This window comes from Ailuropoda melanoleuca, chromosome 3 (assembly GCF_002007445.2).
Source record: "Ailuropoda melanoleuca isolate Jingjing chromosome 3, ASM200744v2, whole genome shotgun sequence".
NCBI lineage: Eukaryota > Metazoa > Chordata > Mammalia > Carnivora > Ursidae > Ailuropoda > Ailuropoda melanoleuca.
Window position 1 is genome coordinate 47628750 of NC_048220.1, and position 13684 is coordinate 47642433.

The 13684-nt window shown below is 37.7% G+C and overlaps 1 protein-coding gene across 2 annotated transcripts in view; it reads left to right on the plus strand.

The window, feature by feature from the left end:
- The window catches only part of BDP1 (B double prime 1, subunit of RNA polymerase III transcription initiation factor IIIB), an 81497-nt gene that overhangs the window by 17808 nt on the left and 50005 nt on the right, over positions 1 to 13684 (plus strand). Inside the window, exons 8-12 of one of the 2 annotated variants that reach the window (XM_011220600.3) lie at positions 1019 to 1073; positions 4154 to 4297; positions 6505 to 6789; positions 8689 to 8833; positions 12646 to 12804. In XM_011220600.3, coding sequence (XP_011218902.1) covers positions 1019 to 1073; positions 4154 to 4297; positions 6505 to 6789; positions 8689 to 8833; positions 12646 to 12804 — 788 coding nt within the window. Of the gene's footprint in view, positions 1 to 1018; positions 1074 to 2750; positions 2907 to 4153; positions 4298 to 6504; positions 6790 to 8688; positions 8834 to 12645; positions 12805 to 13684 lie in introns of those variants that run through there. The other variant, XM_034656329.1, reaches the window with a different exon arrangement.

Sequence of the window (13684 nt, forward strand, 5' to 3'; positions counted from 1 at the left end):
CATTACAAATCTTCATCCCTATTGTTATTTTTTTTAAAGACTTTTTATTTATTCATTTGAGAGAGAGAGAGAGAGACAGAGCACAAGCAGGGGGAGAGGCAGAGGGAGAAGCAGACTTCCCGCTGAGCTGGGAGCCTAACATGGGGCTCAATCCCAGGACCTGGAGATCATGACCTGAGCCGAAGGCAGATGTCCAGCCATCTGAGCCACCCAGGTGCCCCTCTTCATCCCTATTATTAAAAGGCTCAAGGTTTAAGTTGCTTGCCTATAGAATCATTCGTTGTTATAAGAATTTTATTTTAATGCTTATTTTTTTAAATGTAATCTTCACTTTTTTTTGATACTCTTTTCAGATATTCTTTTTTTTTTTTTTTAAAGATTTTATTTACTTGAGAGAGAGAGAACACAAGCATGGGGAGCAGCAGAGGGAGAGGGAGAAGCAGGCTCCCTGCTCATCAGGGAGCCCAATGCGGGGCTCGATCCCAGGACCCTGGGATCATGACCTGAGCCGAAGGCAGATGCTTAACTGACTGAGCCACACAGGTGCCCCAGATTTTTATTTTTTGAGAGAGAGAGAGAGACAAAAACACATGTGTGAGCGAGGGGGAGGGGCAGAGGGAATGTGAGAGAGAGAATCTCAAGGAGGCTTCATGCCCAGTGCGAAGCCTGACCAGGGCTCCATCTCACCGTCCTGAGATAACGAACTGAGCTGAAATCAAGAGTCCACTGCCTAACCGATGAGCCACTGAAGCACCCCTGTAATCTTCACATTTTTTTTTGAAGATTTTTATTTATTTATTCAACAGAGAGAGAGAACGATTGGGGGTGGGCAGAGAGAGAGGGAGAAGCAGGCTTCCTGCTGAGCAGGGAACCAGATGTGGGGCTTGATCCCAGGACCCTAGGATCATGACTGGAGCCGAAGGCAGACACTTAACCAACTGAGCCACCCAGGTGCCCCTAATCTTCACGTTTTTAATGGGAGAAAATTACTATAGGTTTTTTTTTCTTTCATTAACAGAATAAATTTAAACGTGAAGAGAAAACAAATGGATGGAGAATAGACAAAGCCTTTCGTAAGTATTAAGACCTCTTTTACAACATATCACTTCGAGATCTTAAAAAATGACCAATCTTTTGTGTTTAGTTCCATTGTGTTTTAGATTTGTCTCTTTATTGTCATAGGAAGAATGAGACTGGAGATTTTTCTCTTTAGCGGTGCAGGTCTGGGAGCTGATAACAGATCTGTAGGCAAGGGATCAGCTAAAACATCAAGAAGCAAGTAAGCAGAGCTCTGAGTTCCAGAAGTTATAGAGGAAATGAAGAGACCAGTTTTTTGGTTTTTTTTTTTTTAAAGATTTCTTTATTTATTTTAGAGAGAGATGGAGAGATCTTATGTGGGGGAGGGGCCGAGAGGGAGGGAGAGCGAGAGAATCTCATGCCAACTCCCCGCTGAGTGCCTGATGCAGGGCTCCATCCCAGAACCCAGAGATCATGACCCGAGCCAAAATCAGCACTGAACTGACTGAGCCTCCCAGGCGCCCCCTGAAGACACCATTTCTAAATGTTTTTTATTTTGTGGGAACTGTATTCAAGAAGAAGTTATTTCTGGAAGAACTTATACTATGGATGATTCCTTCTTGTGGTCATTCAGTTAACAATACTGAACATCTCCTGTGTGTTAGTTAATGTTCTAGGCATTGAGGATATAATGGTGAACAGGGCAGATGAGAAGCTTGTTTTTAGAGCCGTAAGTCTAATTGAATGGGGGAAGGATGAAGTCAGTAAGCATGGCATGGTTAATTGCAGAAAGTAAGTAATTTCTAAGAAGAAGAAAAAAGGTAGTGAAGAGTGGATGTGTAGATTGAGTGGTCAGGCATTTGAATTTATACCTGATTTGAAGGAATGATATATATTTTTCAGCTTTTAAGTAATAGCTTCATTGAAATTAACATTTTTTTCTTTTTGTGTCCAGAGGAAAACATCAAGGGATCTCTACAGAAAAACAAAATTGAATTCATTGTTTAAAATAGTACCTATAGGAATGCCTGGCTAGCTCAGTCTAAAGAGCTTGAGACTCTTGATCCTCGGGATCATGAATTAGAGCCCCACGTTGGGTGTAGAGATTACTAAAATAAATAAATAAATAAACTTAAAAGATAGACAAAGATTTGATAACTATTTTTAAAAAATAAAGTAGTACCTATATTTTTTGTCTGGAAGACAGTTATCAATGTTTCATGATAAATGAAGGTATTCAGTGTCCATTTGCTGTAGTGCTAATCTCAGAACAAAGCCTCAAGGGAGGACTGATGTGTATAGCATGTATGTTTATTTTATGAGCAGGCACTAAGGTAGATGACTGGACTCTACATCCAATGTTGTACTGGGTCTTCAGGGACGTGACTTCCAGGAATGGCTCCCGGAAGATCTAGATTGTTTTAGTCCTCAACCTTCTCCATTTTGAGAGGTGGTCCTGAAACTGTGTATTACATTCAGTGCATTATAATCAGAAAAGAATCTGTAGATCCGTAAAGTTTTTATGGGGGTGTGGAGCCATTGTTAAAACCATTATAATAGAAAACTGTTAAATTCACTGATTTTAGTGCTTTGTAGTGGAAAATTTAAAAAATTAAAACCTCAATTTTTTTTCTTTTATGACTTCTATTTTCAATTCCTCTGAGGATTGTTTTTTTTTAAGTTTATTTATTTAAGCGATCTCTAGGTCCAGCATGGGGCTTGAACTCACAACCCCAAGATTAAGAGTTGCATGCTCTACCGACTGAGCCAGCCCGGTGCCCCATTCTCTGAGAATGATTTTAATGCTGTATTTTTCAGAATCATTGTTGTGGATGGTCAGAACAGAAAAAGGCTGGGTCCACAATAAACAGGGCCTTCAGGAATCCCAGGTTTGGGCTTGGTTTCTTGAGGCTAATTTATTTTTGTTACCATATATACCTCTTTTTCTTTTCCTTTTTTTTAAAAATTTTTTTAAAGATTGTATTTATTTACTTGACAGAGCGAGAGAACACAAGCAGGGAGAGCAGAGGGAGAAGGAGAAGCAGGCTCCCTGGTGAGCAAGGAGCCCAATGAGGGGCTTAATCCCGGACCCTGGGATCGTGACCTGAGCCAAAGGCAGACTGTTAACTGATTGAGCCACCCGGGCGCCTCTATATACTTCTTTTTCTGAGGCCATGTTGTAATCATCTTGTAATTAAACCAATCTTGGGGCTTATATATATAGAGCATACTTTTTTCTACATTCACTGTATTGTTAGATGTAGATGTTAGGCAAGGATTTGACTCCTTTAATAGATTTGTTTGGGTCTTTCTTTTTCTCTTTCTTTTTCTTTTTTAAAGGAGGCTCCACGCTCAACATGGGGCTTGAACTCAAGACCCTGAGATCAAGAGTCCCATGACTCAGTCTGCTGACTGAGCCTGCAAGGCACCTTGTTCATGGCTCTTTCTGATGTAATGATGTTGTTGGATATTTAGTGAGAGTGGTCCTGATCAAAATTCATTTACTTCCTTCTTTACTGATACTTGGAAGAGTAAATAGTGAAAGGGTTGTGATGAAGAGAGGACATGTGGTGGAGAGGCTTTTGAGTAATTAGTCATTTAGTCTTTTCTTAAAGTTGATTGATAATTTACTTTCAGTGCAATTTATAGTTTGAGTTTTGATAAAGGATCTACCTGTGTAACCACCACCCAAAACAAGGTATGGAACATTTTCATTACTCCAGAAAGGCCCCTTGTGTCCCTTTCTAGTCAGTTTCCACAGCTGTCTTGACGCAGGGCAGCTGCTGTTTTCATTTGCATCATCATAGGTTAGTTTAGCTTACTCTAGAACTTCTTATTCATGGCATCATACAGTATGTACTCTTTTATGTCTGCCTTCTTTTAGTGAGCATTTTTGAGATTCTTCAGTAATATTGCTTATATCAGTAATAGTTCCTTTTATATTTTTTTAAAATAATGTAGCTTATTCCTTTTTATTGCTTGGATTTCCTTTGTCTGACTACTACAGTGACTAGAGTTGGTTATTCATTCTCCTGCTAAGAAACCCATTTGCTTTTGATGTCATGATACTTGAAAATTCTTTGTTTTTTTAAAATAGAAACTTGAAGGTTCTTTTTCTTTTTTTTTTTTTAAACAGAGGAAAAGCGCCCTTTTGACTTCGATTTTTTTGCTCATTTGCTTCAGAAAGTTCTTGCTGAAGAAGAGAAAAGAAAACAAAAATCTGTTAAAAGTCAGAGTTTAAAGGAGAAGAAATCCTCTAAACCACGGAAAAACGTAAAAGGTAAAGTAAAAGAAAGTGTGTTCTATTACATAATAATGGTAGACTTGGAAAGTTGTCCCTCAAGTCTTCGAGCATTCCTGTGTAGTTCAGGTAGTTGAGATCATCAGGGCACCCAACTGGGGAGAATTGATTTTTCTCTAGTCTTTTAGTTATCTTGCCCAAAATAGTACTTCCTTGTAAATTTTATAATTGACATGGCTGGGCTATTCGACATCTTTCTTGCATCTAGAGTGTAGTTGTAGCTAATAAAAGAGCATTGGAATTTGGGGGTATCATGTTTGGTTACTTATCATCATTTTCCTTTGTAAAACCTGGCACAAAGTTCTAATATTTAAAAAAATGGAACTCTGATACTTTTGCTTATGACTGAATTGTATTGTTTGAGCATAGTTTATTTCTGAGGGTTAATGTTGACTTGTACTGGGTAGAAATTTGTTTATGTGTACGCTTTCGTATTTATAGGCAGGTATTTTCTTAATTATTTGAATTCTGATCTGGGAGGACAATGTTTAGCTCTATTCCAGTAGAATCATGGAACTATAGGAAACTTTGTATGTTAGGTAGTCCACATCCCAGACCCTTTCCTTTTGTTTTAGTCACTTGGAAACAGCCCTCGTTTTTCCTAAGGTGTCACAGTTTTAGTAGTGGCAGAGGCAGGACTCGAGCCTAGGGCCGTAAGAGCCTGCCTTGGGGGTCTGCAAGATTACTGCTACGTTTGATAATTGGCTCTCATACTCACAAGATCCAGCCTATGGTTGTACAAACAGCTGAGATTTGTTACAGTGAAAGGATACAGAATAAAATCAGCAGAGGGAAAGACATGTGGCTTCAAGTGGAGGGGAATTTAGGTGTAAGCATATGAGTCCTCTCCCCTAGAGTCACATAGGATGTGCTTCATTCTTGTAGCAACAAGTCATGATGAGATTTGTAACAAGTTGTCTACCAGCAAAGCTTGTTAGGAACTCAGTGTCCAAGGTTTTTATTGGAAGCTGGTCATGTAGACACCCTCTGCCTGGCAAATATCAGAATTTGAAACTCCCAGAACGAAAATAGTTTTTCTGCATTAACCACATTGTTTGTACAAACATTTTAGGCCACTTTTGTCAGGCTGTCCCCAAGCCCAAGTTTCCAGAAACAGCCCAAAGGCCAACCGTTTAAGCAGGCCTTTGAAGGAATAGCAGTGAGTCCTGCTACATTAACTCTCTTTTGCACAGAGCAATCCAACATTTCTTTTTCTGGAGCATGATGTCTGTATCATTTTAAACATAGTATTGGTAACTACAAAATTAGTTCATTATTTAGTTATTTCTTTTACTATACATGGCCCTTGGAGATTAAAGTAGATACATTAACATGATGTAATTATGTTACAGGTGAAAGCATAAATAAGTCATTGTATCTTACTTAGTGTGAGAACTTTTCAGATATATTATTACAAGTCTCTGAATTTAAAAATTACTGTTTATTATTCTGATAGAGAATCCGGTGTTGTCTTCTCAGTTTTAAAAGCTTGTTATGACTTTTTTTGGAACAGAAGTAAATTACATTGAATTTTATTATTTTTTTCAGATTAGATATTTTTTGAGAATCGACCATGGTTGTGAAGTTAAGTTTGTTTTTGGTTGATGTCTCCATGGTGATCTCTCTTGTTTGGTTTTTTAAACTTAATTTATTGTTTTCATCTTTTGATACAGTTAACTATGAATGTGCCTTCATAAAAAGGGCAGTAGAAATTGTTTAAAAACATTTGTTAGGAAGATTGTTGATTGAAAAACATGATGCAGAAAATATATTTGTTGAATTCTCTTTCGTACCCTGTCCTCAAATCAAATTGTCCAGATTTTCTGGGGATAATTATTAGTAAACTCTTCTGTTCAAGTGTATGTGTGTCTTAGAGGATATGTAATTGTTTTTGCTTAATAAAAATGAGATCATACTATATATGTTCTTCTGTAACTTGAGTTTTTTGTGCAACACTATTTTTTGAAATCTTTTATATTACTACTTATAATAAGCCTACCTCGTTATTTGTTGTGTGGATTTTTATAGCATAAGTGTATTATAACTTCTTTTGTCATTCCCAGTTGGATGTGTTAGGGTGTCTTCAAAGTTTTGCCCAGATATCCTTGGGTATTTATCTTCTCCATCTTTAAGAATTTTTCTCTAGGCTATTTATATATTTATAACAAAATCTTTTATTTTCAAAGTGAAAAAAGTTGCCAGTGAAGGAGGAAACGATGATCCAGATGTGTCTCCAAGCACCAAAATTTCAGACACAGAACCATCTCAAAAGGATGCTCAGATAGTTGAGGAAGAACAACAGTCTCAGACTTTAACAGGACAGGATTCAGAACAGATTGCACTAGAACCAGAACTAAATCAAAAGAAAAAAAGAAGAAAGAATCAGGATGAAGTTGGTAAACAGGAAATAGAAAATCTTTCAGGAAATGGCACTGTTCAGTTAGGTCATTCTAAAGGAGAAGAATACAAAAGTAAGTTTCTTAAATGTATTAATAGTCCCTGTATTACTTGAGAAAATGTGTACTATGGTATGATGTGTAATTTCAATACTTCTGAGTCGTAGCAACTAGTAATGCTTAAGGTTTGTATTCTGTATTCATGTTACTGTGTTAAATCCTTTTGTTTTTAGTTTTTTTTTTTAAAGATTTATTTATTTTTATTTATTTATTTTTTTATTTATTCGACAGAGATAGAGACAACCAGCGAGAGAGGTAACACAAGCAGGGGAGTGGGAGAGGAAGAAGCAGGCTCATAGCAGAAGAGCCTGATGTGGGGCTCGATCCCACAACGCCGGGATCACGCCCTGAGCCGAAGGCAGACGCTTAACCGCTGTGCCACCCAGGCGCCCCTTGTTTTTAGTTTTTTAATTTTTTTAAAGTTTTATTTATTTGTCAGAAAGAGAGAGAGTGAGCGAGCACGGGTAGGGGGAGCGGCAGGCAGAGGGAGAAGCAGGCTCCCCACTAAGCAGGGAGCCCGGTGTGGGACTGGATCCCGGGACCCTGGGATCATGACTTGAGCTGAAGGCAGATGATTAATCGACTGAGCCACCAGGTGTCCCAAATCCTTTTGTTATTAATTTAAAGGAGAGAAGTTTATTGTTGAGAAGTAAAGAAACCAGTGTTAACTGGAGAGATTTTTCTCTAAAGTATGTTTCTGGGCCGCCTGGGTAGCTCATTGGGTAAAGTATCCCACTCTTGATTTCAGCTCAGGTCTTGCTCTTAGGTCTTGATCTTTTTTTACTTAAATCCAAACAATGATTAGAAGTCATAACAGTGTATATAGTTAACTGTATGTTGCTTGTGTCTCTTAATTAATCACAGGTGTTCTTGTTCTGCCTCTACAAAGCACCTTTGAATCCACAATAAGTTTTTTAATATTTATAAGAGAGCTACTGGAATAAGTTTTCCTCCCATCTGTCTGCGTGCCTTCCTTCCTTCCCTGCTTCCTTCCTCTGCTTCCTTCCTTCCTTCCTGTTTTTTTATAGCTCCCTTAGAATGCAGGCTTTTTGACCCTCAGGGTTTGCTAGGGAGTGAGGACTAAGAGATTCCGATATTTTTAGTCTCTTAAGAATTCATATGTAGATTACTTAAAGTAGATAACCAAGTAAATAGAGAAGAAGATAGTAGCAAACCAGAAAAACCTTTCTATAGAATTTAAATTTTATGTAGTTCAGTTTTACCAATATTTTAATAAATGACTCTTGGTAGTAGCATAGTATAATTTATAGGTATCACATTATTATACTCATTTGTGGTTTTCTATTAAAGATATTACATAAAAGCAGAATAGTTCAGTAATTAAGAAGTTGGACTTTGGAAATCAAACAGACCTTGGTTTCAATTCCAGCTTTTTTGTTTGCTAATTATGACCTTAGGTAAGTCACCTAAGATCTTGAACTCATGTTCTTTTTCTCTGTAATGGGTTTACCACCTTTTAATAGGACTGTTTTCAATACGAAATGAGATAATACATTTGGTGGGCTTAGTAAGTACTAAATAAGTGATAGCTGTTACTGTGTTATTAATTATGATTCTTCTGAAGGAGCAGAATAGGCGAGTCCACCTGTAGCTTCTTAACTATAGAACAAGTTAATTTAACCATTTAAAATTTAAGCAAGATAAAAGGAGAATGCTACAAATTACCCAGGAAATTTGGGCTGATCCCCAAAACACAGTTACAGCTTAAACAGTTGTAAGTTGATTAACTTTTCATTTGTGTTCTAAACTTAAGATCTCTGCCTTGCATATAGGAACTTGAATGTGGAATGGATTAATGATTTGTAGGAAAAACACTGCTTTATGTAAATTCCTTTGTGCTTTAAAAAGTAGATGTTTTCATTTTTTAGAATAACATGCATTTTGTATTCATAGATGGAGGTCAGTCTTTAAGGCCTGAGATAAATGAAGATGAAGTCAATAAGGAACAGCTTTCTTGCATCCAAAACATGGATGACCTTGTGGATTTATCTTCCAGTGAAAAAGCTGAGAAAAGAACTGACCCTATCCTTTTATCAAGGTATTTTTCTATACCTTTACTGACTTGGTTTATATCTTCTACAAGTTACTGAGAGGGGAGTGTGAAGTCTCCAGCTGTAATTGTGAACTTGTCGTTACTCTTTTCAGTTCTATTTGTTTCTCTTCATGTCTTTTGAAGCTCTTTTTAGGTGCAGAAATATCTAGAATTGTTGTGTCTTGGTGAACTCACCCTTTTATCATTTGTGTGTATCATTCTGATATTGCTTTTTGTTCTGATGCTTGCTTTGCTACAGCTGTCTTGTGGTTAGTGTTTCCGTGGGTTTCTTTTTTTTCTTTTTTTGGCGGGGAGAGAGCAAGCACGAGGGTGGAGGGGCAGCATAGGGGCAGAGAGAGAGGGAGAGAGAATCCTAAGCAGGCTTTACTGTCAGCATGGAGCCCAACACAAGGCTTTTGATCTCACAACGCTGAGATCATGACCTGAGCCAAAATCAGGAGCGGGATGCTTAACCAGCTGAGCCACCCAGGTGCCCCTGCGTGGCTTATTTCACCTAGCATAATGTTTTCAGGTTTCATCTGTGTTGCAGCATTTGACAGTAGTTCCTTCTTTTTATGGCTAAATAATATTCCATTGTGTGCATATATCACATTTTCTTTATTCATTCATTTCTCAGCGAACATTTAGGCTGTTTCCATCTCTCGGCTATTTTAAATATTGCTGTAATAAACATCGGAATGCAGATATCTCTCTGTGATCCTGTTTCCATTTCTTATAAATACTCAGAAGAGGGATTGCTGAATCAAATGATAGTTTTATTATTAATTTTTTTTGACCTTTTATATTTTTTTAGGTAATCTACCACCAATGTGGGGCTCAAACTCACAATCCTGAGATCAAGAGTCACATGCTCTACTGAATGAGCTGGCTGGGCACCCCTCTGTTTTTAATTTTTTGAGGTGCTTCCCCACTGTTCTTCACAGTGACTGTGGTGTTTTATCTTCCCATCAGCAGTGCACAAAGATACCAGTTTTCCATATGCTCACCAACACTTGTTATTTTCTGTTTTCTTTGTGTTTTGAAAATGGTCATTCAGACATACATGAGATGTACTTCATTGTGGTTTTGATTTGCATTTCCCTGATTAGTGATATTGAGGATCTTTATATACACTTACTGGCCCTTTGTATGTCTTCTTTGGAGACATGTCTATTCATTTCCTGTTCATATTTTTTTTTTTTTTTAAAGATTTTATTTATTTATTCGACAGAGAGAGAGACAGCCAGCGAGAGAGGGAACCACAGGCAGGGGGAGTGGGAGAGGAAGAAGCAGGCTCATAGCAGAGGAGCCTGATGTGGGGCTTCGATCCCATAACGCCGGGATCACGCCCTGAGCCGAAGGCAGACGCTTAACCGCTGTGCCACCCAGGCGCCCCCCTGTTCATATTTTTTAATTAGGTTATTTTTAATTGAATTATAGGGATTCCTTTTATATTTTGGATATTAAGCTTGTGTTAGATATATGGTTTACAAATATTTTCTCCCATTCTATTGGTTGTCTTTTGACCTTGTTGATTATTTCCTTTGGTATGCCAAAGCTTTTTAGTTTGATACTGTCCCTCTTATCTGTTTGTGCTAGCGTATTCCTATAATTTGGAAGATAGTTTCTTTGAAGCTGAGCTCATGGACCTTGGGTCCTTCATTTGCTAGGTGATGGACATTTAAATTGTAACTTTAGAGATACAACTAATTTCATAAACTACACATAAAAGATACCATGACTCTTTTTAGGGGAAAAACAACCCTGTAATGACCGTTAAGATCCTTACTGGTTTTGTAAAACAGTGAGCTGATTCTAAAATTATTGATTACACAAGAGCAAATGGTCATAAGTGGTAAAGACAATTTGAAAAACAACATTTCTGGGGAGGAAATATCAATACTTAAAGTAGTGTGTTACTGGCACAGGGACAAAGTGACTCAGTAGAACTGAATATAAAGCCTAGGGGAAAAATTTAGGAATCTGATAAATGGCAAAGGTAGCATTAGAAATTAGTGGGTGAAGATTGAATGAACTATTCATTAGATGGTTAGATCTATCTAATATTAGATAGTATTAGATCCTTATTTCACCCCATGTGCTAAATTTCTGTTAGATTAAAGGCTACAGGGATGCCTGGGTGGCTCAGTCGGTTAAGCCGCTGCCTTTGGCGCCGGTCAGAGTCCCGTATCAGGCTCCCTGCCCAGCAGGGAGTCTGCTTCTCCCTCTGCCTGCCGCTCTCCTGCTTGTGCACGCGCCCTCTCTCTCTCTCTCTCTCTGACAGATAAGTAAATTAAATCTTAAAAAAGATTAAAGGCTACATGTGTAGAGCAAATCTTTAAAACTTTTAGAAGAAGGTGTTTGGAAATACCTGTGTGATGTCAAGGATTTCTTAAGATGTAAAAAGCAAAACTTTGAAAGATAAAATTGATGAATTTGACTACAGTAAACTTAACTATTTCTTTTGATAAAAGGTTTTATAAAGAAAGTGAAAGGCAAGCTCCTGTTTGGGGAGGTTTTATGTTTAATATCTAACCAAAGAATAATATATAGAGAGCTCTTATTGATTAGTTGGGAAAAGACAAACACCCAGTAGAAAAAATAAGGGGAAAAAAAAAAGTCTAGCTAAATGTCGTATGTGTTGAATCTGGGTGCCAGTTAGTACCTGGCCATCATTTATATTACTATTAGTTGGACTATTTCATGATATGGCAGTCTTCTCTTGGCATGCAGTGCTAGCTGCAGCTTATGCATATTGGCACTCTGTCCTCGGATTTATAAAACTTTCCGTTAACAGGCTACTGTGCAGAGCAGGGCCTGCCTGTATAAGATTTTAATGAGAGATTATTCCTAAATATTGCTCTGATTTTACACATAGACTTGATTTGTCAACCCCATATGATTAAAATTTTTTCATTTTGATTTCTCCAGTGGTGTCCCGTGCCTGTTAATTTGTGGCTACCACTTTCTCTGTAGGTACAGTTTTTTTGTTTGAGAGAGAGGGAGTGTGTGTGAGTAGGGGGAAGAGGAGCAGAGGGAGGGGGAGAGAGAGAATCTTTTTTTTTTTCTTTGTGGGAGGCATCTTTTTTTTTTTAAAGATTTTATTTAAATTCACGTTAGTTAACATATAGTATATTATTAGTTTCAGGGGTAGCATTTAGTGATCTGTCACTTGCATATAACACCTAGTGCTCATTACATCAAGTACTCATTACCTTACCTACTTAATGCTCATTACCCTATTACCCCATCCCCCTTTCACCTTCCCTCCAGCAACCCTCAGAGTGTTCCCTATAGTTAAGAATCTTAGGGACGCCTCGGTGGCTCAGTTGGTTAAGTGGCTAAGCGGCTGCCTTTGGCTCAGGTCATGATCCCAGGGTCTTGGGATCGAGTCCCTCATCAGGCTCCTTGCTCAGTGGGGAGCCTGCTTCTCCCTCTGCCTGCTGCTCCCTGCTTGTGCTCTCTCTCTTTGACAAATAAATAAGATCTTAAAAAAAAAAAATCTTAAGCAGGCTCCACACTCATTATGGACCCCAACTTGGGGCTTGATTTCACCATGCTGAGATCATGACCTGAGCTGAAATCAAAAGAGTTGGATGCTTAACTGACCAAGCCACCAGGCGCCCCAGAAGGTACAGTTTTCAACAACATGAGACAAGAAGGATCATAGAAAAGCCAAAATATTTATATTGATAATTCCAAAATGTGAAGTATCATTTTCCCAACTGGTTTCATATGTTAAAAAAATCTTAAGTAGTTATTATAAAACGTATATTACTAAGAATTCTTTTCCTCCTGAATTGTTTTCACTTGCTTAGTGGTCAACAAGATGCCACGTCATTAGCAACTGAAGCTTCAGAATCAAGCCCTTCAGATTTGCCTTTATCAGAAGCTGGAATTAGCGCACTGTGTGAGGGGAATAATGTTGAAAGTAGTTGTACAGAAGAAAGCAGTGTTGACCTAAAAAATAAATCATTGTAAGTATTTTACATGGTATGATTTTAAAATTTATTTTAAAACTTGTGATGATTTCTTATTTAAGAAATGATAATGTTGTTTTCTTTAGGGTAAGAAAGGGACGGTACACCATTTAGTATATAATTGTACTATGGTCTGATTGTGACGTAAAGGCTTATCACTTTATATTTCATTACAGTAAGATTCTCTTTAATATCTAATATATAACCATGATAGGAATTTTATGCACAGTGGTGACTTATGCTGAAATTCTAAAATAATTGGGAAGCCTAAACATTTGCTGTTAGATACAGCTTTTACTTGGTTTGAGTCATTTTTCAAAGTAGTAGATTTTTGATATTGATGACTTCAAAGAAATTATTACGTTTTCTAGTGTGCAGTTACTGATTAATATTTGCACTAAAAACAGAATAAAAGCACTATAAGAATCTGCCTTTGAAGAGATAATAGCTCAGAAATTCAGACTTCCTTTTTGGGGCCCTCCTAAACTCCTCATGTAGGCTTAAAGGCTATTTAGTTTATGAATTCTTACTTATTTTCAGTAAAGCACGGTTACAATAAGAATGAAACTTTTTTTTTTTAATGAAAATTTAGGCTCTGGAATAGGCAATATGGTCTTGTGGCTCAAACATCTAGAAGTATAAAAAAAGATACAGAGTGAAATATCCCTCCTCCCATGTTCACATTCACTCTAAGTAACCTGTGTAATTTCTTTCTTTTTTTTTTTTTTTTTAAAGATTTTATTTATTTATTTATTTGACAGAGATAGAGACAGCCAGCGAGAGGGAGCACAAGCAGGGGGAGTGGGAGAGGAAGAAGCAGGCTCATAGTGGAGGAGCCCGATGTGGGGCTCGATCCCATAACGCCGGGATCACGCCC